Source organism: Nannospalax galili, unplaced genomic scaffold (assembly GCF_000622305.1).
Source record: "Nannospalax galili isolate Female #2095 unplaced genomic scaffold, S.galili_v1.0 scaffold162, whole genome shotgun sequence".
In the NCBI taxonomy this organism is placed as follows: Eukaryota; Metazoa; Chordata; class Mammalia; order Rodentia; family Spalacidae; genus Nannospalax; species Nannospalax galili.
In genome coordinates this window covers 470551-491979 of record NW_008350388.1, presented here as the reverse complement: position 1 = coordinate 491979, position 21429 = coordinate 470551, and the positions used below count along the sequence as shown (strand labels likewise).

General features: G+C 44.4%; 1 protein-coding gene across 1 annotated transcript in view; it reads left to right on the top strand.

Annotated features, from left to right (window-relative positions):
* Positions 1 to 535: 535 nt before the first annotated feature.
* The window catches only part of Npc1 (NPC intracellular cholesterol transporter 1), a 51491-nt gene continuing 30597 nt past the window's right edge, over positions 536 to 21429 (top strand). The window contains exons 1-4 of the mRNA XM_008847613.3: positions 536 to 764; positions 13476 to 13598; positions 14925 to 15031; positions 17422 to 17597. Of these exons, the coding sequence (XP_008845835.1) occupies positions 708 to 764; positions 13476 to 13598; positions 14925 to 15031; positions 17422 to 17597 (463 nt within the window). The 5' untranslated portion in view covers positions 536 to 707. The remainder of the gene's footprint in view (positions 765 to 13475; positions 13599 to 14924; positions 15032 to 17421; positions 17598 to 21429) is intronic.

Sequence of the window (21429 nt, the reverse complement as noted above, 5' to 3'; positions counted from 1 at the left end):
TACTTTTTGGAGCCGAAAGAAACTGAAATTTCCCAGTGAACTGAGGAATGGGCTCTTCATTGGGAATTTCCCTGAAGTATTCCTACGGGTTTTAGCCCAACCTCTCCAACCGAGAAGAAAAATAAGGCCGGAGGCAGTAAGTTAAAGCATCAGGGTCAAAGATTGTTGGAATAAGTCCAGATGTACCATCCCAGACTGGATTCCAAAATATAGCGTCCCAGGTGTGGGAGAGCCCAGCTCCACCGCGCGCGCGAAAATAGCGGGAATTCCAAAACACCCGGGATCAGCTTCTGCGCACGGCGCGGGCTAGCAAAGCTGTGCCTAAGTAGGCCCCGCCCATTACGCACTAAGCCCCGCCCCATTGCGCCTAGCCCCGCCCCATGGAGCTGTAGCTGCGGCGGCCCCGCCCAGAAGGGAGGGTACCGGTTCCGGGAGAACGCGCCTGCCCGACAGGCTGCGCGGGGCTCGGTCCCGCCCCTAGCACTAGGCCCCGCCCAGTGGAGTCTGGCGTCACGGCCCTGCCCAGGAGGGGTGGAGCCGCCTCCGCCCTTCCTGACCTGCGCGCAGAGCCGGCCGCAGAAGCCTGCGTCTGCTCCCTCCCGCGTCCAGCGCCTGCCCAGAAATCTCACAGCTGGTGGACCCGCGCTCGCGGTGCGGTGCAGAGCGAGCGGAACCCAGCAGACGTCTGCAGCCCGGCACCCGGCAGCATGAGCGCGCGCCGCACGACCGTCGGGCTCCTGCTACTGCTGCTCTGCCTGGCGCAGGTGAGTGGCCGCGGGAGACCCTGGCGAGCTGGGCGGGAAGACCCCCGGCTCTGGAGCGGAGGGGCACGGGTGGCGCCAAGGAGAAGTTGGTCCGCGGGTGCAGCCCCTGAGGTTGCAGCTCCTGTGTACGTGTCCGGCCACGCGCTCCCTTCTGTGCTCTGGAAGAGGGTTGACAGCTCGGGCTGCTGTTTGGCCAGCTTTGAGCCCATTTTGGCTGTGGTCACCTGATTTAGGATGTGGGATCAGAGACAATGGATGCAGAGGGAGGGGGACCGCGTGTGGTTTTAACCAGTTTAAAAACAAATTCTACGTGCACACGATCTTTGAAATTTGTTTAGAAGATCCGATCCTATTATTGCCCGTTCTATCCAGATGATTGAGGTGAAGAAGGGAAACAAAATTCAGACACTAAATTGGACGGGTCCTGAGTACTTTACATAAGTCAGCCTGATCTAAACAGTGCCGGCTGTCTCCTATCACGTTCTTTTTACCGTTTCAGGAAACTGAGGCCCACAAATGGGGTAGCTGAATTTCCCATTAGCACAACTAGCTAAGTAGAGACAAGACAAGGGACTGGAACTATGTCCTCACTTCCCTAGTCCTGCTTTTCCTTGCTGTGGTAGCCTAAGGCGTGGGTTGCTCACTACTGTTTGTGTGTCTACAGTTTTCTGCCTCACTGTGCACCTACAGTTGTCTCACTATTGTTGGTGCGTCTACAGTTTTCTGATTCAAAACTGAGGGCGTGGAGGGTGCCAAAGGAGGGATTGCTAATTAAATCCAATCAGAATGAGTAAGCCAATGGGAGTTCTGAGCCTTTATGGCCACTAACTCCCCCTAAATTGACCTGTGGGCTATGACAAGGTAGTGAATCAGAGGTGAGAGCACATTAAAGGGTTGCCTGGTCTAGAAAACCTATCCTTTAAACTTTAAACTTATGCAGTGCTCAGAAGGGCATAGGTGATGCTGACCAGTGAGGGCCTCCGGAGCCAGCAAGAGTGCACATGTGGACATCAGAATGAACCCAGAGAGAGGGAAAGCAGAAGAAAACACTGGTGGGAGGCTGTTCTGGATAGGGTCATGAGATCAGCTGTTACAACACTTGACATCTCTGAGGTTTTAGGTATTTTACTCAGGCTCAGTTTCTTGTGACAATAAATACTTCAGTGTTACTGGAATGAACTTAGTATATGGAGAGGCTGTTTCCCAGCCTAATGTAGTGCCTTTAAGAAAGTCAGCTGTTTCTTTCCCCTGGAGTTTTGGATCAGGATTAATCATCAAGCTTTGCATTACAAAGTGGCTTCAGCTTATCTCTCCCTTCCTTTTACCTCAAGGTAGTGTTCAAGGTTGGTGACCAGAGAGTACCTCTTCTGGGGCATTTGAAGTAGACCAGAAGTTGATTCTCTTGCAAAATATCTGGATGTCTTTCCAAAGACTGTCTCAACTAGAAATGTTCCTATTGTTTTAAAAATTAACTCCCTCCTGTCTAGAGGCTTGTGCTGCTCTGGAACAGATAGGGCAAAGCCTGGTAGCCAAGCAGATGGAAATGGGGTATCTGCTTTTAGAATTCATACTCAAAACTACAGTTCATCAGATTTCACTCTGAACACCAATCATGTTGTTTGGGATTACAGAGGTAACTCTCCTTTGTAAGGTCTGAAATACATTTGGGGAGATTTTTGCCTTAAATTTTACTATTGCAGATGAAATAATATCACTAGACTTTATGTTCAGTGAACTTTTTTGTTTTGTTTTATATTGTTTTTGTTTTGTTTGGGCTTTTTTGAGTCCCATCTCACTTTGAAGTCCAGGTTCTGGAACTCACTATGTTGTCCACATGGGCCTTGAATTCTCTATGATCCTCCTGCCTCAGCCTCCCAAGTGCTGGGGTTGCAGAAGTGAGCCACCACACCTGTCCTTTCTCCCATCCCCCTCTTTAAGGAACTTGAAATTAATTGAGGTATGAGCACTAATTAAGCATTTAAATGCTTTTTTCTGAGAGATGATCTGGAGTGGGTTAATCTTTTAGCCTGGAAGGAGGAGGAATAACCTTGTGAAATTGGAGTGGATATGGGTAATCTTTACCAGTCCCAGTTCATCAGTCAGACTGATGGGGTAACAAAAGTTATCAAATGGCAAAGGAAGGAGATTTTTTGCTTTTGTTTTCTTTTTTTCGCAAGTGGGCAAAGCCTAAAGAACTCGATGAATAGGTCTTTGTATTTCTCCGAATCTATTATATTACCCTGAACAAAGAATCCCTCTGTTGAGGAAGACAGTGTGCACCCTCTCCTGGGTAACCCTCATTCTACGGTTAAAGGGATGTAGTGTTTCAAGCATGGCTCATTGCCTACTGGGAAGTCTGGACAAGGCCATCTCTTACCTGATTTTAGGTGCTCCTTGCTCCCTGTGGTCTGAGGCTCTGCAGAGGCTATCTGCTGCTCTCCGGACAAGTCGGGCTATACGCTATCAAAAACAACAAAAAGTCCCTTCCAGACTTCCAAAGCCCCAGTTGACTGGAGTATTAACCTATGACCCTACTGTCCCAGTCCCCGTTTAGAATGTCTTCCCACTGATTTTTGCTTACACTGCTGCAACGGCATTTTCTGTTTGGTAAAAGTCTTTGAATTCAAAGACCTGAGTAGGGGTCTTAACTCTGTCCCTTCCCAAAGAATAATCATAGGCCAACTAGTTATCATCTGGGACCTCTGTTTCCTCTTCTGTAAAATCAGGCTAACTCTGCCCACTTCCCAGGGTATTTGTGAAAGATTTTGATGTTATTTTACTGAAATGCCAGATGTAGATTCCTTGAGGGCAGGAACTATATTTTATCATCTCCAAATGTGGATGAGACTCTTGGTGTATGACTCTTTTTAATCACTAAGTCTTCTGGCCTCAAAAATGGGTCTTGAGCTGGGTGTGGTTGCACACCCTTTGATCCTAGCACTCTCATACACATAAAAAATTTTTAAATAATAAATAAAAAATATTTTTTTAAATGTGTATCACAGATGGGCTTCAAGGTTAGTGGTGATCAAAACTGGAGCTAGCAGTCGGGCCAGACTAGCGAGCCAGCAAGCCACAGGAATCCTCCTGTCTCTGCTTCCCCAGCTCTGGGGGTACAGACATGCACCATTGTGCCTGACTCTTTACATGGGTACCGGGGATCCAAACTCTGGCGTTCATGCTTGTGCAGCAAGCACTTTACCAACAGAACCATCTCCCTGACCCCCAGCCTGTGCCTTTTAATCTTAGTCTTTGGAAGATTTCCTTTGGCAACAGAACTTCTTTTAATCTTTTATTGTTTTAAATAAATATTTATATTAAAACAGATACATTGTGCTGTTGGAGATTGAAAGAAGCTTTTAACATTTTCTTTGTTACTATCCCTTAAGTCACAGGAGGTGTTCAAATTCATTTCTTCATAAAGCAGGGGCTCTGGGTACAATGTAGGACATGAAGATCAAAAGAACCAACCCATTGGGAAAGCAGTCTGTACACTATAAAGGGCTGTGTAAGTGTTAGTCACTGGCCCTGTCTTGTCCATAGTTGATGGGTGGAAGACTGGATAAAAATGATAACATGGTGAGAAGTACTCAGTAGGACAGTTGTTACAAGGATCCATTTTCCAACTAAACTCTGGAAAGTGATTTGTGTGCAGGGTGAACAAGAGGAAGCTGGGAAGGTGGGGGACAACCATGGAAAAGATTCATGTTCTTAGAGATGAAAATACTGTTTGGTTGCTTTAATTTGTTCATTACATGTTATATACTTGAATTATAGTATATCCTATAACTACATGCAAATATTTTATAAATTAAAAATGCTTTAAATGATAGCAGGCCAGCAAGATGGTTCAGAGAGTACAAGCCTGATGAGTTCAGTCCCCGGAATCCATGGCGGAAGGAGAGAACTGACTGACAAATGCTTACACCATTGCATGCTCACACACACAATAATAACCAAAGTTTTAATGATAGAAAGAAACCTAGTTGCTAATAAAAAACTATTGAATTTTATGCATTGAGAGGGTAAACTTGTGGTGTGTAAACTATTTCCATCAAGTTATTAAAATGGCAAGGAATCTTAATTTTATGTGTATGAGTGTATTGCCTGCATATTTGTAAGTGCACCCATATCATGCAGTGCCCACAGAGTTCAGAAGACAGTGTTGGATCTCCTGAAACTGGAGTTACAGATGGTTGTTAGCCACCATGTGGGTGCTGGGGATCGAACCCAGGTCCTCCACAAGAGCAGTCAATGCTCTTAACCGCTGAGCCATCTCTCCAGCCCCATTAAGGAATCTTTAAAATTTATTTTTATTATTATTATTTTTAGGCAGACTTACTATGTACCCAAGACTGACTCCAACTGGAACCCCTCTTGCCTCAGCCTCTTCAACGCTGGGATCACAGGTCTTGTGCAGACAAGCCTAGCAGAGAGTGGAGCCTGTTCTAGATTCCAGAAGATTAAAGACAAAAAAGTAGCTACCTAATTTTTGCATAGTACTTCATTATTATCACACAGCTAATCTAATTTTGTCCTCAGAGAACTCCTTCAGTTTAGGAATGGTGCTGTCTTATAGACGGGAATATTGAAGCTCAAGTTTGCCCAAGGTCACATAGCTAGTAAGCAACAGCCTGAACCACTGTCTTGTGACTCCTGTGCTTTAGTGTACTTAAAGTATTGCTTCCTGATAACTCAGGGTTAGCAAACTAAGTTGAACTGTGTTCAGGAGATGTTCCATTTGGCCAGTAAGGCTCCTCATTCAAGGCAGGTTCCTGTCTTCAGTGTGGCTTCTCACAGTGGTTAGTAATACTCCGGGGAGAGATTAGTCTGCTGCCCCAACCCCTGGTCCTCTGCCCAATATGTACTGACACCCACTTTCATGTTTTGTTTCAGAGCTATGCTTTGGGGATTTTTTTTTTTTTCTTCAATCCTACAGGTGCTGGAGTTCATAAATGCCTACTAGTAAGTAGTAGAGTAGATGGGTGAGTCACTTAAACTACAAGCTGAAGGGGTTATCTATAAAATGAAGGGTTGGCATAGCCCATCTAACTCTAGAAATATGAGTTAAACACCCATACACAGGCATGTCTAGTGTGCCCACAAGTTATCCTTCATTCTGTGGATGTGTGCATGCCAGGCTGGCTGTGAAACAGCTAAAGATTTCCACCCATAGAAGTCAGACCAGACCAACCTCCACCTCAAAGGTATGACCATATTTGTTTTGTCTATCTCCATAATTCCAGAGGAAACAGCAGGCAGTATAATCGCTGGACCGGATTATCTGTGCCACTACCTCCACCCCATCCTGCCTTGTCCTCACTAGCTAGGCCTGTCCCTGCTCCCCGGAGAGGTAGTGAGCCCTGGAGTTACTGGCCAGGCCTATGTGCCTGCTCCCCAGAGGAGCAGTGGCCAGTGGAGTTAGCTAGCAGCTCCCTTCCTTCTGTCACCTCCGGGAGCTCGAGCTAGATGTGTCTCCAGGCCCACCATTCACCTCACCTTGCCACAATATCAGAAGAAGTGGTCCCCAACTGTCGGGTGGTGACTGGGCACTGGTATGGAGTTGAGGATGCCAGTCATAACTGAGGAAGTGAGTCATCACTTGACAGCCACCTAGAGATGTGAATGGCAGTTATTGTTTCTGCAGATGACCAAGTTTATGAAGAAAGAATGCTCATGGAGGATCATTAGGTGGACCAACATGTCGGGTGCATTCTCCTTTCTGAGGCTGGATCAGTGCCCAAATGGGTTGGAGTTTGAACAGCGTAGTTCCTAGGAGTTTAGGAAGGTGGGAAGATATGGAGGATGGGGTGGAGAATATCTGTGTTTTTGAAATCATGTCACTCATGAACCCTGTGACTCCAGCTCTGAGTCAGTTTCTGCGCCTCAGTTTCCTTGCCTATAAAATACTGAAATTCTGTGTGATGGAGTATCAGAGAAATAAGTGAGCTTAAGGAGTGAGAAACTACATAGCTTTGTGCCTGGCATGCACTGAATATTCAGGAGGATTTACTACTCAAGGCAGTCTGGAGGACAAGGTCCCTATGCTGCTGTTCAGAGCTTCTCTATGGTAGTGCGGATGGTGACACTCCTCATGAGCATGTGCTCATGGTTTTCTCGCTGATGTATGACAGAAGGTTGTGTGTTTTTTTCCTTAATCTTCCTGCACTGTCCCTATTACTGTTGAAAACAGCTTTCTTGATGAGTAATATTCCAAGTAATTAAGCCCTAAAATGTGTTGTGAAACACCCATCAGACCTACCTTTCAAAAGTAGAGACTATCTAGCCTTGTAAAATCTGGGTTGAATCCAAAATGATCTTGAGTTCTCATTGCTGAACTTGGAAAATCCAGTCAGACTCCCTCAACCCATTGTGAGTCTTGATGGTTTCTGAATCTGAACACTGGATGAAGTGTACAGAGAATTTCAAAGGAAGTCTTATTCCTAGGCTCAGCTATTTAGGATTTGATGGTCTTACAGGGGAGTCAAGCCAAAAGCAAGAAAATACTCTGGCAGTTCTCATAAATTTTGCTGGGTCTTAGGATAGCAGCCAGCAAACAATGGCCTGACAAGAGTCTGCATTCGTAAATGAAGCTATACTGGGACACACCCACTCATTTACCTCTTGTCTGGTTGTGTTTGAGCTGCTTGAGTATGTGCCACAAAGACTTGAAGACTCAAAAGCCCACGCTGTTTAGAGTTGGGCCCTCTGAGGCAAAATTCAACAATGCATGGTCCTGGTAGATCCAAAGGGAGCTTGTGGGTATGACCAAAACATATCGCTGTGGCACAAAACATCTCCTGTCTCACTGACTGAGAGAGGGGCCGGATGCTCCTGAGCCCTGGCTCTGCTCCCGTGCTCATTCCATTGTTGCCTCTGATCTGTTAAGGACAGCTCACCTACTTTGGGAACATGGGCACTAGACCAGGGTGAAAGGAGTCAGAGTTCAACCTAATGAGGAAATGAGTCTTGGGAGAGATTGGTAAGACAGATAATTAGAAATGGTAGCCAGAATGGGTAAAACTGAAACCTGTCTCGGCCACAAAGGGTAGGTTTGTTCTGAGACTGGAGGCAAAGTCTGGAGTTGAGCCTCAAGGACAGTTGAGGGTAAATCAAGAAGAGCCAAATAGTACATGGAAAATAGTTGACTTGTACTTGTATGTGGTTACATGCATGTAACAATTTTATATTTCCTGTGGAGAGAAAGCTAGGAAGACTTAATCTAATAAATTACCAGTAATTCAGTCTGAGAAATAGACAACATATAGAGATCCCATGGAGCTTTTTAATGTTTTAGGAGTTGACAAAAAATAATGCTCAAATAACACAGTTCTTGTAGTTATGAATATCACTGTAAGAAAGGTCATGTGAAAAGATACTCAGCCGGGCATCGTGGCGCATGACTTTAATCCCAGCACTCGGGAGGCAGAGGCAGGCGGATCTCTGAGTTCAAGGCCAGCCTGGTCTACATAGTGAGTTCCAGGACAGCTGGGGCTACAGGGAGACCCTGTCTCAAAAAGACCAAAAAAAAAAAGGATACTGAATCTGGCTGTGGTTTGAATTTATTCCTCAAAGTCCCTGTGCTGACAGTAGCTCCCAGTGCAGCAGGGATGACACAGGTCCTTTAAGAGACAAATAGATGGGGCTGGAGAGATGGTTCAGTGGTTAAGAACACTAGCTATTCTTACAGAAGGCCTGGGTTCGAATCCTAGCACCCACATGGCAGCTAACAACTGTCCGTAACTCCAGTTCCAGGGGATCTGACAGTCTCTTCTGTCCTCTGTGGACATTGCACAGCATGGGCACACTTACCTACATGCAGGCAATACATGCATACACATAAAATAAAAATAATAAATAAAATATTTAAAAAATGAGAGACAAGTAGATATGAGCATTCTGCCTCATGGTAGATCTGTGCCACCATCACAGAAGTGGGTTAGTTGCCATGAGAGCAGGTTCCAAATAAAAGCCTGTGACTCCCTTCCCTTCCCTTCACCTTTCTGTCTTCCATGGTGGGGTAAGGCAGCAGGAGCACTGTCAGCAGATGTGGCAGCCCCTCTACTTGGCCATACAGCCTCCAGATCTGTCAGCCAAGTCAATTTCTGTTTATTAAAAATCACCTAGTCTGCTGATAGAGCAACAGAATGCAGGCTAGCGGGGATCCCTAGTATTTACACAAGCACAACATGTTATTAGTGACTGGGGTGTGTAGTGTCACCCAGACTCCTAATCCTTGATCCTGTTTGATCTGACAGTGATTTTTCTTCTCTGTCAACCCTAGAACTGTAACCGAGAACATGTGTTCTGTGCGCTGTGCCAATTCATTTTATTTGGTGAAGGGCATCTGGGATAAGTTTGGTTTGTTTTGTGGTAAAGTACACATAAGATTTTCCATTTTTAGCCTTGTTCAGTGACCTTAAGTCATCACACCATTGCTGCCATCCAACTCCAAAACAACTTGGTTTTGATTAGCTGCACTTTTTGGTGATGGTCGACCTCAGGTATTGGTGGGTTTCATCTTAACATTTGCATGCTCCCTGCTCGAAGAGAATGTGACTGAAGTAAAAACTAGGGTAAATTTTGTTTTGTTTTGGGACAGTCTTGCTGTGCGGCCCAGATCAGCCCCTAATTGCAGCACTCCTACCGCCTCAGCGTCCTAAGTGCTGGGATTACAGGCATGCAGCAGCACACCCAAATTAAAGTCAGGGTTCTTGGATCAAAGCAAAGGCAGCTTTAACTGTGAAAGTCAGGTTCTTTTGTTTAGAAAAGAAGTGTGTGACCTGCAGGAACTCTGCCCAGAGCACTTTGGCCTTGGTGTCATCACATGCTGCTGAGACAGTGCTGGGGATCTGGTAGTCCATCCATCCTCTTACCAGGCATGTCCTGACTGACCACTCTGCTGTGATGATTTTGAGACTGCAGATCCAATCCCTGGGACATCAATTAGGTTCTTCTTGGGTTGCAGAGTTGAGCGTGGCCCAGTTCCACCTGTCTGGATCTGCGCTCAGTCCATTGGTACAGCAGCAGCAGAGCCCAGCTTTCCAAGCACCCAGACCACAGTAGTTACGGTCTGGCTCTGCCATGTCTGGAACCTGACCTCAGATAAGTCACTTTCCCTGGGTAGCCTTGTTTCCCCGTCTGTATTTTCAGCACTTGCCTGGCAGATCTGTCCCGCTGTATCCTCACAGGACCAGAACATGTGACAGGTGCTCAGGAGGGACATGCTTAGGTGCGTCAGCAGGTGCCACAGGAGAGGTGGAGAGTAGAGAATCACCTTAGCAGGTAGTAAGGTGTACAAGGACCTATGCAGAGACAGGCAGGCCCCCCTAGAATGGGACAAAGATAGGGAAGGGTAGAACCAGGGAGCTGCCTAGCAGGAGAGGATGAGGTTCTGAGCACCTGAAAGCTATAGACAGGTGGGGACAACTGCACAAGGAAGCCTCCCCCAGAATGGGTGACATTTAGCTATGGAGGTGGATTTCAAAGATGGTGATGCCATGGGCCTGGGCATAGAGGCATCATAAGAGAAGAGTTTATCCCCGAATGTGAGAGGCTGGCAGGTCTAGGTAGAAATGACTGGCTGGAGCCATCTGAAGCCACAGGGGTCCGTGAATGAAAGCAGAGCAGTGTTCAGGTACAGACACCAAGAAAGAGGAGAGTCAGCGTGCTAAGAAACCAGGTGGTGGAGGTCTCTTAGGCTCAAGTGAGGATCATAGGTCCTGTCTCCTTGCTCAGGTACAAAGAGGGATATAGAGATTTGAGGTGGAAGAGGCCTCACCCTTCGGTGCTCCTGGGTGAGACACTCTGGGCTCTGCCCCTGAGAGGTGGGAGTGGGTGGGTGTAACCCTAGAGGAGGGCCTTAATTATGGAGTTAATTGTCTTTTATGACGAGTCTGTGCCTGGAGCCAAAATGCTGTAGTTTGAATTCTGGCTTAGCTACTATTTGTGTGATCTTGGACAAATGGTTTAGTCTGTTAGTGCCTCAGTTTGTGCATTTGTAAGACATAAAATAGTATCTGTACTAGTACTGCCTCACCACACAATGTTGCAAGGATTCATTGAGTTGGCACAGGGGGTGCTTTCAAATCCAAGTGTCTTAGTACTCTTGGCTCCACTGGCTAAGGACCACTGGTCTAGGCAAGATGGCCTATGTGAAGCTACTCTGGGCAATTTCTAGCCTGAATCTTCTAGGCCAGGAAACCTGAGGTGTTCTGTGTTTTCCCACTTGAAACAGGTAAGTAGCAGGTGTGCTGGGCTCAGCACGCCTGTTGACTTCTGTCTTCTGTCTGAACCCAGAGCTCCTGACTATGTTTCTTCCCCACCCCTTTCACCAAGTGGGTAGAAACAGCACTTTGCTTTAAAATAAAAGGTGATCTTTGTGGAATTGCATTGGGTCATTTTGTTTTGCCTCTGTAACACCAAATACTGGGGCAGGGGAATCGAGGAGCCAGATACCCTTCCTGTCCGTTGTTTGCTGGCTGGGTTTCTGTTAAGATTCATGAAATGTCATGGATTTGGAGTGGATGCCTACCCTGGGCCATTGTAGATTTTAATCACAGTTACTGAACTTTGGTTGATCTGTGGCTAGCTAACTGTCACCCCTTGGCTGATGGACTGGGCTGTTGTTTTCATGACATTGTTGGCATGCTCAGCTCAGAACCTGCTCTGACTTGGGGGTCTTGCCGAATTCCAGAATCAGAATCAGTTTTTGTTTTGACTTGCTCAGAGAAACTCCTAACAGGTCTGTGGAATTTTCCTTTCAAATCTGTTGTGAGACCTGCAGCTGGTGGGGAATTCTGAGGTCTGAGGGAAGGATCTCCTGTGTTTAAATTTCATTTAAGAGCAACTGTTCAGCCCACCTCTGTAACAACATTGGCCTTTTTAAGCTTCAGTCAGATGGGTAATCACCTTTGGGTTGAAAGCTAAGGCTGCAGTTCTTTCCTTGGAGTCTCTAGGTTTAGTTGAAAAGTTGACACTTCCTCATTTGGATAAGTTCCCTCGCTTGTGGTCTAAACATATGACTTTGAATGAGTCCAGAGAGGGGTAAGTAACTGGGCATGGTGCCACAGGCCTGAAGTCCCAACACTCAAGAGGCTCATGAGGAGGATCATGAGCTCCAGGTCAGCCTGGCTTACAGAGTTAGACCCTGTATAACCAAAAAAAGAAAGAAAAGAAGAAATAAAAACACTACACAGAGGGGCTGGGGGGCATGAGGTTTGTTGTTGGTTTCTGCTGTACTGGAGAGTAATCGGGGGTCCCCACATGTTAAGCAAACATTCTACTCCTAAGCTACATCCCTGCCCCTCTCCCCCAGGCAGGGTCTCCCTGAGTTGCCCAGGATGACCTCAAGCTTTCAATTCTCCTGCTTTGTTTTGTTCACTCTCTAGAGTAGGTGAGATTCCAGGTGTGCTGCACTATACTCTGAAAATTGTGGGTTTTATTTTAAAATATCTAAAGGATGCTTTTGGAATCAAGTCATATTGACTCTGGATTTCTCAACACTTGCTTGCATACCCCAGCCTGGTTTTTTGTTTCTGATTTTGATTTTGGGGGCATTCTGCCCCTGTCTGTCCTACCCACCATGTTTTATGGCTTTAGACTATTAATGGATTTGTATGTTGGCTGGGAACCAACACAGACTGACTGGGCTCCTTGTGTGTATGTGGACCATGTGCCACTGTCACTGGAGACAGGTTGTATTGTTGCCTCTGTTCAGTTTCTTTAAGACTTTTCACCAGGTATCTTGGGAGCCAGAGTTGCTTCTTGATGTTCCTTGTGAGACAGACAGTTACTAGCCAGTGCCCCTGGCTTGCTGGGCCCTCGATGCTGAGTCAATTGGGGTACTTTGGGCAGCACCTTTGAACAAGGTAGTGATTCACCAGGAGCCATTCCCTCTTCTTAAGTTTCAGGCAGCCTTGTGACTCTCACGTGGGGGGTATGAGTGTCTCTTGAGATATCTTTTCATAAGTGGTTTGGGGAAAGTAAATGGAGCTCAGGTGATATTCCTTCAAGTTAGGCATAAATTCTTTGCTTTCTTTTTAAACCTCAAGGGCAAGTGACTATTCTTGTTCCTCCTTTTTAGGGAAGGTTGGTGATATTTATAGTTTTGTTCTTCTAGTTACTTTTCAAGTACCAATATTAATTAACCTAAATATATGTAGAACTACCCTTTCATTATGTATGTAGTTCCTTGTGCAAATGAATAAAAATAGTACATTGCCTTGGTAATCACTAACTTACATGCTGTCGTGATTTCCTCTATACCGTGATTCTTCCGTGGAACCATTGCCCTCTGTAAAATAAGCAGGAAATAAAAATCTTAGAAATAATTTCCATCACCTACTTCACTGACTTGACAAACCATTTAGGGCATTTGGCCTCCGTTTTTTTGTTCCCTTATGTGTTGTTTTGTTTGTTTGTTTTTTAAACAGGGTATTGCTACAAAGTCCAGGTTAGTCTCAGATTCACTTTGTAACCCAGGCTGACCCTGAACCCATGATCCACCTGCCTCAGCCTCCCAAGTCCTGGCATTACAGGTGAGAGACACCATGCCTTGCTTCATCTGTTTTTATTAATATTTCTCGAAATGTTTAACAAGAGCCTTTGCTGTTACTTCATTTTGTAAATAACACTGAACGCTTCATAGATGGTGCTCGAGTGAGCACTTTTTCTGCTGAAATTGTTTTTCTGTGTTGACTTTCTCTGTAGGTATTTTCACAGTCCTGTATTTGGTATGGAGAATGTGGAATTGCAGCTGGAGATAAGAGGTACAACTGTAAATATTCCGGGCCACCAAAACCCCTGCCGAAGGATGGGTATGACTTAGTGCAGGTAAGCTTGTCTTGGGCATCAGGTTCTGTTCATGGGATCTCTGCGGTTCTACATTGTGTTATGGTAGTGTGAGGCTGGAGATGGTCTAAACCAATAAGGTTAAATCTTGTCCCAGACCTTAACCTGTACCACGCAACACAGACAAAAAGACTCCAGGCTTAATCTTGCAGATGCCGACTTTGTACCGCTCATGGTTTCCCAGCAGGTTACTACTTAGAGATGACCTTGATACCTAGGATGTTACTCTTTGCAACTTCTGCAAAATGTCTTTAGATTTAGCTTTTTTGGGTTCCTAGATTTCAAGACTTGGTTAGACTCTGTTACTAAGAAGCTGGGACTTCCTCTTCATTTCTTGTTCATGTTAATGATTTCTTTGTTCCCCTGTGGGTCTGAATTCTAGGTGCTACCTAGGGCTTTGCCTTTTTGTTAGTGTTTTTACTGCCTTCCATTCATAGGGTTGTTAGAAAAAAAAAATTACCCGGAAAATCAAGCTATGAAGCCTGACTTTTGAGGTTTAGCTAATCCAACTTAGTCATAGACCTTTCAGACCCACTTGTTTCTTTCATCAGAATTAGTAAAGATTTTGACTTTGCCCAGAATGACTAATGGAAATAGCACTCTGGACTTGAATAAACAAAAATCTTGTAAAGAAAAGCAGCAAAGTGAAGGGGAATTAGAAATGTCTCCGCAACTTCTTGTGAACAGTAAACTTGATGGCCTTTAAAGAGAACTCTGGGGGATGGAGAGATGGCTCAGCGGTTAGGAGCACTGGCCATTCTTGCAGAGGATCTGGGTTCAATTCCCAGTATCAACATGGTGGCTAACAACTGTCCTTAACTCCAGTTCCAGTGAATCTGACACTCTTTTCTGACCTCTGGGCATTGCATGACACAGGTGCACCTACCTACATGCAGGCAATATAACCACTTGTACACATAAAATAAAAATAATAAATAGAATATTATTTTTTTAAAAAGAGAACTCTACCAGAGTGTTGTGATAGCTGTCAGCCTCTTTGAACCTGAGCAAAGCACCTCATCCTCACTCTTTAAAAATCTTATATTTGTTATTTTTATTCTGTGTATATGCCTGTATTGCCTGCATGTAAGTAAGTGCACCCATGTTGTGCAGTGCCCAAAGAGGTCAGAAGAGGGCATCAGATCCCCTAGAACTGGAGTTATGGACAGTTCTTAGCTGCCATGTGGGTGCCGGGATTCAAATCCAGGTCTTCTGCAAGAGTAGCCAGGGTCTTCTCCAGCCCCTCGTCCTCCCTCTTAGGTGTGTTGCTCTCACCATCGAGCTCTTTCTCTCTCTCTCTCCTCAAAGGAACTCTGTCCAGGACTCTTCTTCGGCAACGTCAGCCTCTGTTGTGATGTTCAGCAGCTTCGGACACTGAAAAACAACCTGCAGCTACCCCTGCAGTTCCTGTCCAGGTAGGTGGCCCGCTAGGGAAACCAAGCAGATGGACTTTAGATACCCGGCAAACAGGAATGTTCTGCTTTCCTTTTACAAACCAGCCCTTTACTCTGTTGTACTTGAAGAAGGCATTCAGGTCTTGTCAGAAACAAAGAGGAAGTGATTGTGGTCTGTTCCATTCTCTTCCTAGTTGCATTCAGAGTTAAGACTGGGTTTCCTCTGAGGTATCCTGGCCCCAAAGGGGTGCTGCACAGGGGCCCAGTGCCTTTCAGACTGGAGCTTGTGTGCATGGTGGGGAGGAATGGTCCCTGGGATCCTACTCAGGACCCAGTCGCATCTATGTAGTGGTGGTTTCTCACTCCTTGCTGCCCCTGCTTTGTCTGTCTTTCTTTCCTTTGAAATTGTTTTATTATGTTTATTTAGTGTGTGCACAGGTGTGCACCGTGGCATGCACCTGGAGGCCAGAGGACAACTTGCAGGAGTTGGTGTCCTCCTACCACGTGGGTCCCAGGGACCAGACTCAGGTTGTCAGGCCTAGTGGCAATCACCTTTACCCACAGAGCCTTCCCAGTAGCCCTTGCCTGTCCTCCTTGCCTCTTCCTGTGCTGAAATGCTGTACCAGCATCAGGTCCTTGACAGGGCTTGGCTTACATAGCTCCTAAGCTTGTTCTAGTGCAGTTAGCAATGCAAATGGATTATGTAATCAGTGTTCTTCTTTAGGCCTACCTAGCAGTTTTCAGGTCTGCAAAGGAACAAGCTGGTGGTGTTCTTTAGAACAACAGATTATGGTATCTTGGTAAATTTTCGGGACCTTAGTACATCGAAAGAGATGGATGGGGGTAGGTGTATAAAGAGAGGAAGGTGGTCTCTGTAGATACCCCTACAGGCAGCAGGGTACAGGCCTGCCTACTGGGGATATCCTGCTTCTTAGGAGAAATGGACAAGTGGAAACAGCCACTAAATTGTTCTCTTGGGACATCACACAATGTAATAATAGATCAAAAACTGAGACTCTATTCAGGCCATTATAGGCTGCTGGACATTGATAGAGTCAGATCAGAGTTTGTGCTGCTCAGTCAAAGCACATTTATTTAGCACCTACTCTACATGAGAGATTATGGGTATAAACATCAATAGATAGTCAAGTTTTTTCTGTTATCAGAGGTACCAAACTCATTTTATAGTAAAAAGTAAGAGAGACAACCTAATATGAATTTTATGCAGCTGTTAAATTGATGATGGGTTAAATGAAGTACCATGGAAAGGGATTTGTAATTCATGGAAAACACTAGAAAACAGTACCCCCAAGAGTGATTCTTGTCAGAATGGTGTGGTAGTTGTTTCTGGTTTTGTTACTGCAGAGGAGCCAGTGTCCCTGGCTGTCCCCTTCCCTGGACCAGAGGTTCTTGAAAGTTGGACACACATTCCTCATTCTGTATCTGGCCTGCCCACTGGGACTGTATCAGACTAGTTGGGAGAATGTAGGGGAGCAATGAGAGACTGTGGACTAAAGGGGGGAGAGAGGCCTTTTGCCACTTAACAAGTCAACACTAGGAGTTTAAACTTGGAACCTGAAGGAACAGCAGTCAGCTTGTCCTCATGCAAACCTGTGTGCTGTATGCACAGAGCTCTGGCTTTTTGTTTCTTGTTTTGTTTTTTTCTTATGCCAGAGCTCTGACCCAAGGCCTGACAAGATAATTGTTCTTTTTCTCCTCAGACCTCATGAGAAATCCTTCTGTCTTTCAGGACACGCTAGGATTACTTCCTCCTAGAGCCTAAGAGAAAGTCAGTAGGCTTAAGCTAAAAATTCTAATGTAACATCATGGCTCCACCCTCCCACCCCTGGCACCACTTTTTTTCTTAATCAGAATTGCAACCATTACAGGACAAAGAAAGACATCTCTAAATTACAAAGCACAGAATTCAAAAAAGCCATGTTTCTTTTTTTAATTTTTACTTTTATTTTATTTGTATGAATGTTTTGCCAGCATGTATATAAGTACACCACATGCATGCAGTGCCCACAGAGACCTGAAGAGGGCGTTGGATCCCCTAGAACTGAAATTATAGACTGTTGTAAGCTACCGTGTGGGTTCTAAGAACCAAGCCCAGGTTCTCTGCTAGAGCAACAATCTCTCCTAACCACTGAGCCCTTTATCCAGTCCCATTGTTCTCTTTTTGAAATTACAGCTGAACAGAATAAATGTAGTAAAATTAGAGCAATTTTAAAAACTGCCTTTGTGTTAATATGAGATTTTAAGAATATGTGAGTCTGGAGAGCAGAAGGTCAGAACGAAATTTGTAAGTCTGCTGTTTTGTCGGGGTAACTTTGTCCCTTCTCAGTAAGTTTTATGTTATTTTTGCTGGTCCTGTCTGATGTCATACAGAATATTTACTTTTTCTTTAGATGTCCATCCTGTTTTTATAACCTAATGAACCTGTTCTGCGAGCTAACATGTAGCCCTCACCAGAGTCAGTTTCTAAATGTGACAGCAACTGAAGATTACTTTGATCCTGAGACAAAGCAGATGAAAACAAATGTAAAAGAATTACAGTACTGTATTGGACAGAGCTTTGCCAGTGGTAAGTCAGTGTAATTATTCCTCTTTTCGGAAAGCTGGCAGTGGATCAGGTTACTTATTTGTTGTTGTCCTGTGTGGAAAAAAAAAAAAATCACAACTTGTAGTTCCACTGGTCCTTGATTTTGTGTAGCCCAGGACTTGAGCTGCAACCACTAAAACAATCTCTTTAAAGCACTTCTTTTAAAATCCTTCTAACTTTTAAGTTCTCATACTAAAATGTGTACATTTTAGTCAGCATCAAAACATTGATTTGAAGTGGCATGAACCGTTTTAAACTCAGGAGACTGGGTAGAAAGGGAAATATAGTTGGCAGAGGAGAAGTGGTTTTGACTCTGAGGAAGCAGATCACCCAAAGGAAAGTTAGTAGGTGTGAGGGATGCCCCTCCCCCTCTCAGCAGCTGAAGACCATAGAACAATGTGGAAGAGGCCATCTGCTTGTTGAAAGTGACTGAAGTGAAAGAATTCTTGAAAAGAATAAGTGCTCCAGAAAAGCAACAAATTAGAAATTGAAACAACTGGATCATAAGACAGAGTAGTCATTGAAATGGGCTAAAAAATAACAAACTAGGCCGGGCGTGGTGGCACACGCCTGTAGTCCCAGTGCTTGGGAGGCAGAGGCAGGCAGATCTCTGTGAGTTCAAGGCCAGCCTGGTCTACATAGTGAGTTCCAGGACAGCTGAGGCTACAGGGAGACCCTGTCTCAAAAAGACCAGAAGGAAAAAAAAAAAAAATTAGCAAACTAGACCCAGCTAGTATCGAGAGCAATCCGTGCAATTTAGTCAAGATTGAAGCAGTGCACTACCCTTCCCTGAGGTTGGTCAGTTCCAACTGTTCATGGGAATGTAAAGAAATAGGAATGCTAATAAACTGCCCCCTCATCACTGGTGAAAATGCTTGAAAACCTTTTAAAAACAGTTTTGCAATACCTGGTTATGCTGAAGATACACACCTTTACCTCAGAAATTCCACATCAGAGGCCCTCCCTACAGAAACTGTTGACGCATGACAACAGCGTGGTCCAGATAAGAATATCCGTTTTTACACTATTGTGGATGTGAAAAATTGAAAACATCTGGAGAATCAAAAGACAAGTCACTGACTGGGAGAAAATATTTGCAAAAGACATACTTGATTGGACTGTTACCAAAAGTATACAGAGAAATGTTAAAACTTAGTAAAAAGTAAACAGCTTGGGTGAAAAAATGGCCAAAAAAACTTCAACACATAGCTGCAGTCCAGAACACTGATGCCCTCAGCAAGTACTAGTGAGGCAGTGGGCAGCGGGAGTGCACGTCACTGCTGGTGGCATGGAACATGACACAGCCACTCTCAAGATGTTCTTCAGTAGGTTAATGATAAACTGGTGTACCCAGACGTAGAATAAATGAGTAAATAAACCGTTGGAACATGACACAGCCACTCTCAAGATGTTCTTCAGTAGGTTAATGATAAATAAACTGGTGTACCCAGACATAGAATAAATGAGTAAATAAACCGCGATGTACCCAGAGATCGAAAAGGAAACAAGGTATCAAGTCATGAACTGATAGAAGGACTTTGAATCAAATTACTAAGTGAAGGAATCCTAGCAGAGTGATGACACACACTGGTAATCAAGCCTTGGGAATCAGAGGTAGGATTGCCACAAGTTCAAGGCCAACCTAGTATATGTACATAGGGAGTTCCAGACCAGTCAGGGCTACATGGGGAAGCCTTGTCTCAAAGAAACAAAATGACAACAAAAACAGTCCTCTCAGGCCAGGTATGGTAGCTCATACCTTTAATCGTAGTACTCAGGAGGCAGAGGTAGGTGGGTCCCTGTGAGATTGAAGCCAACCTGGTCTTTCTACACAGTAAGTTCCAGCTAGGAACTTAGGCCAGCTAGGACTACAGGGAGACCCTGTCTCAAAAAAACAAACAAAAAATCCTGTCTGAAAAATCTGCATACCATAATTCCAACTTTGCCATTCTGGAAAAGGCAAAACTGAGAAGACAGCAGTAAGTCAGCAGTTGCCAGTGGGAAGGAAGGGGCAGGTAGACAGGACACAGACTTTTAAGCAGTGCAATTACTATTACTAGTGATACTGGGGACATGTTTTTGTAACATGTTCGTGACACCCATAGACTGTACCCCCAACACTGAACCCACATCTAAACTATGAACCCTGAAACCTCTGTTCTCCTCTGGCAGCAGCATAGAGCAGCACAGCCACTTTGAAAAGAATCTTGCAGTACCTAAGAGATTTAAACTGAGAGTTCCCTTCTGACCCAGCAGTTCTGTTCCCAAGAGAAATGGCAATGTACATCCACACAAATGCTTACTCATGTTCATAGCACCATTAATCATAGTAGTCAAGCAGTGTAAAGGATGTCCACTAGCTACTATTCTAATTAAAAATGTGGGACTGCCATATGATAGTTTTATTTGTCCATAAAAAGGAATAGAGTATTCTTGCCACAGTGCATGTCTGTCATGTTGAAAACCTAAGTCAAAGAACGTCAGTTACAAAAGATCCAGCATTACACAATTCTGTTTACATGAAATTCAAAATGGACAAGTCTATAGAGACAGAAAGGTTGGTGGCCACTTTGACAGAAAGGTTGGAGGCGGGAGCTAGGGGTTAAAGCAGATGAGGTTTCTTTTTGAGAGGATGGACAGTGTTCTAAAATTGAGTATGGTGATATGGTTCCACGTAGCTATAAATATGCTAAAATTAATTTGTGTACTCCAAGTGTGGGTATATTATATGATACATGAATTAAATTTCAGTAAAGTCTTAGTTTAGGGTTGGGGAAAGATGTGGGGGTTTTGTTTGTTTTGAGACAGGGTCTCAACCAGCCCAACCTGGCTTCGAACTCAGTGTGTCATGAATGTTGACCTTGAACTCTTCATTCTCTTGTCTGTACCTTCCAATTGTAGGGTTATCAGCTACTGTGCCCTGCTCCAAGTTTTGCATTGCTTCTTTTTAAAAGATGAAAAATCTACACCTAAGTATAGTCCTCTTTTTAGTTGTTTTTTTAATAGCAGTCAGAATGTGTTACATTATGACATCATTTTCATATATATACATATATGTATATATATACATATATATAATCATTCTACTTTGTTATTTGCCTACCTACTACTCCCACCCCACATAGCTTCAAAAAACTACTAAGTTCCAAAGACAAGTATCTTAAAACAAAGGTAAGTAGCAAACATGCCTGTAATCCCAGCACTCTAGAGGCTGACACAGGAAGATTGAGAGTTTCAAGCCACCCTGGGCTACATAGCAAGATCCTATCTCAAAACACATACAGGTGCACAAAGCAAATAGAGAAAAGACAGACATTACCTCAAAAGGATGACAATTGGAGATTTTCTTTCTGGCCAGGATAGAAGCTAGAATGGAGTGATATATCCCAGTTTCTGTGGAAGACACCAGTCACACTAGCTAACCTGTCTTGCTAGAGTGAGGGTAAAACAGTGAGTGGAAATTGGGGGATGACAGTCCCAGGAAGTTTGTACCAAGTAGGGAGGGATCAGTGGATGAAAATTAAGTTCATTCACGTTATTTTCTACCCAAAAGTGTTTTACCCTTAAATTCTGAAATCCTCCAGCTGTGAAGTCTCCTGCTGTACAAGTTTTCTGGAATAAGCATCATTGACCGAAGAGGTACTAAGAGTCTCTTTCCTGAGTCTTAGTATATTCCTGTCTATAATGGAACTGGGATTTCTTGAAGCTATTGTGAGAACCATATGGGATGCTGCTTTTCTGTTCTAGTTCACTTTCTATTGCTGTGATAAAGCACTGACCAAAACCAACTTGGGGAAGAAAGGGTTTATTTCAC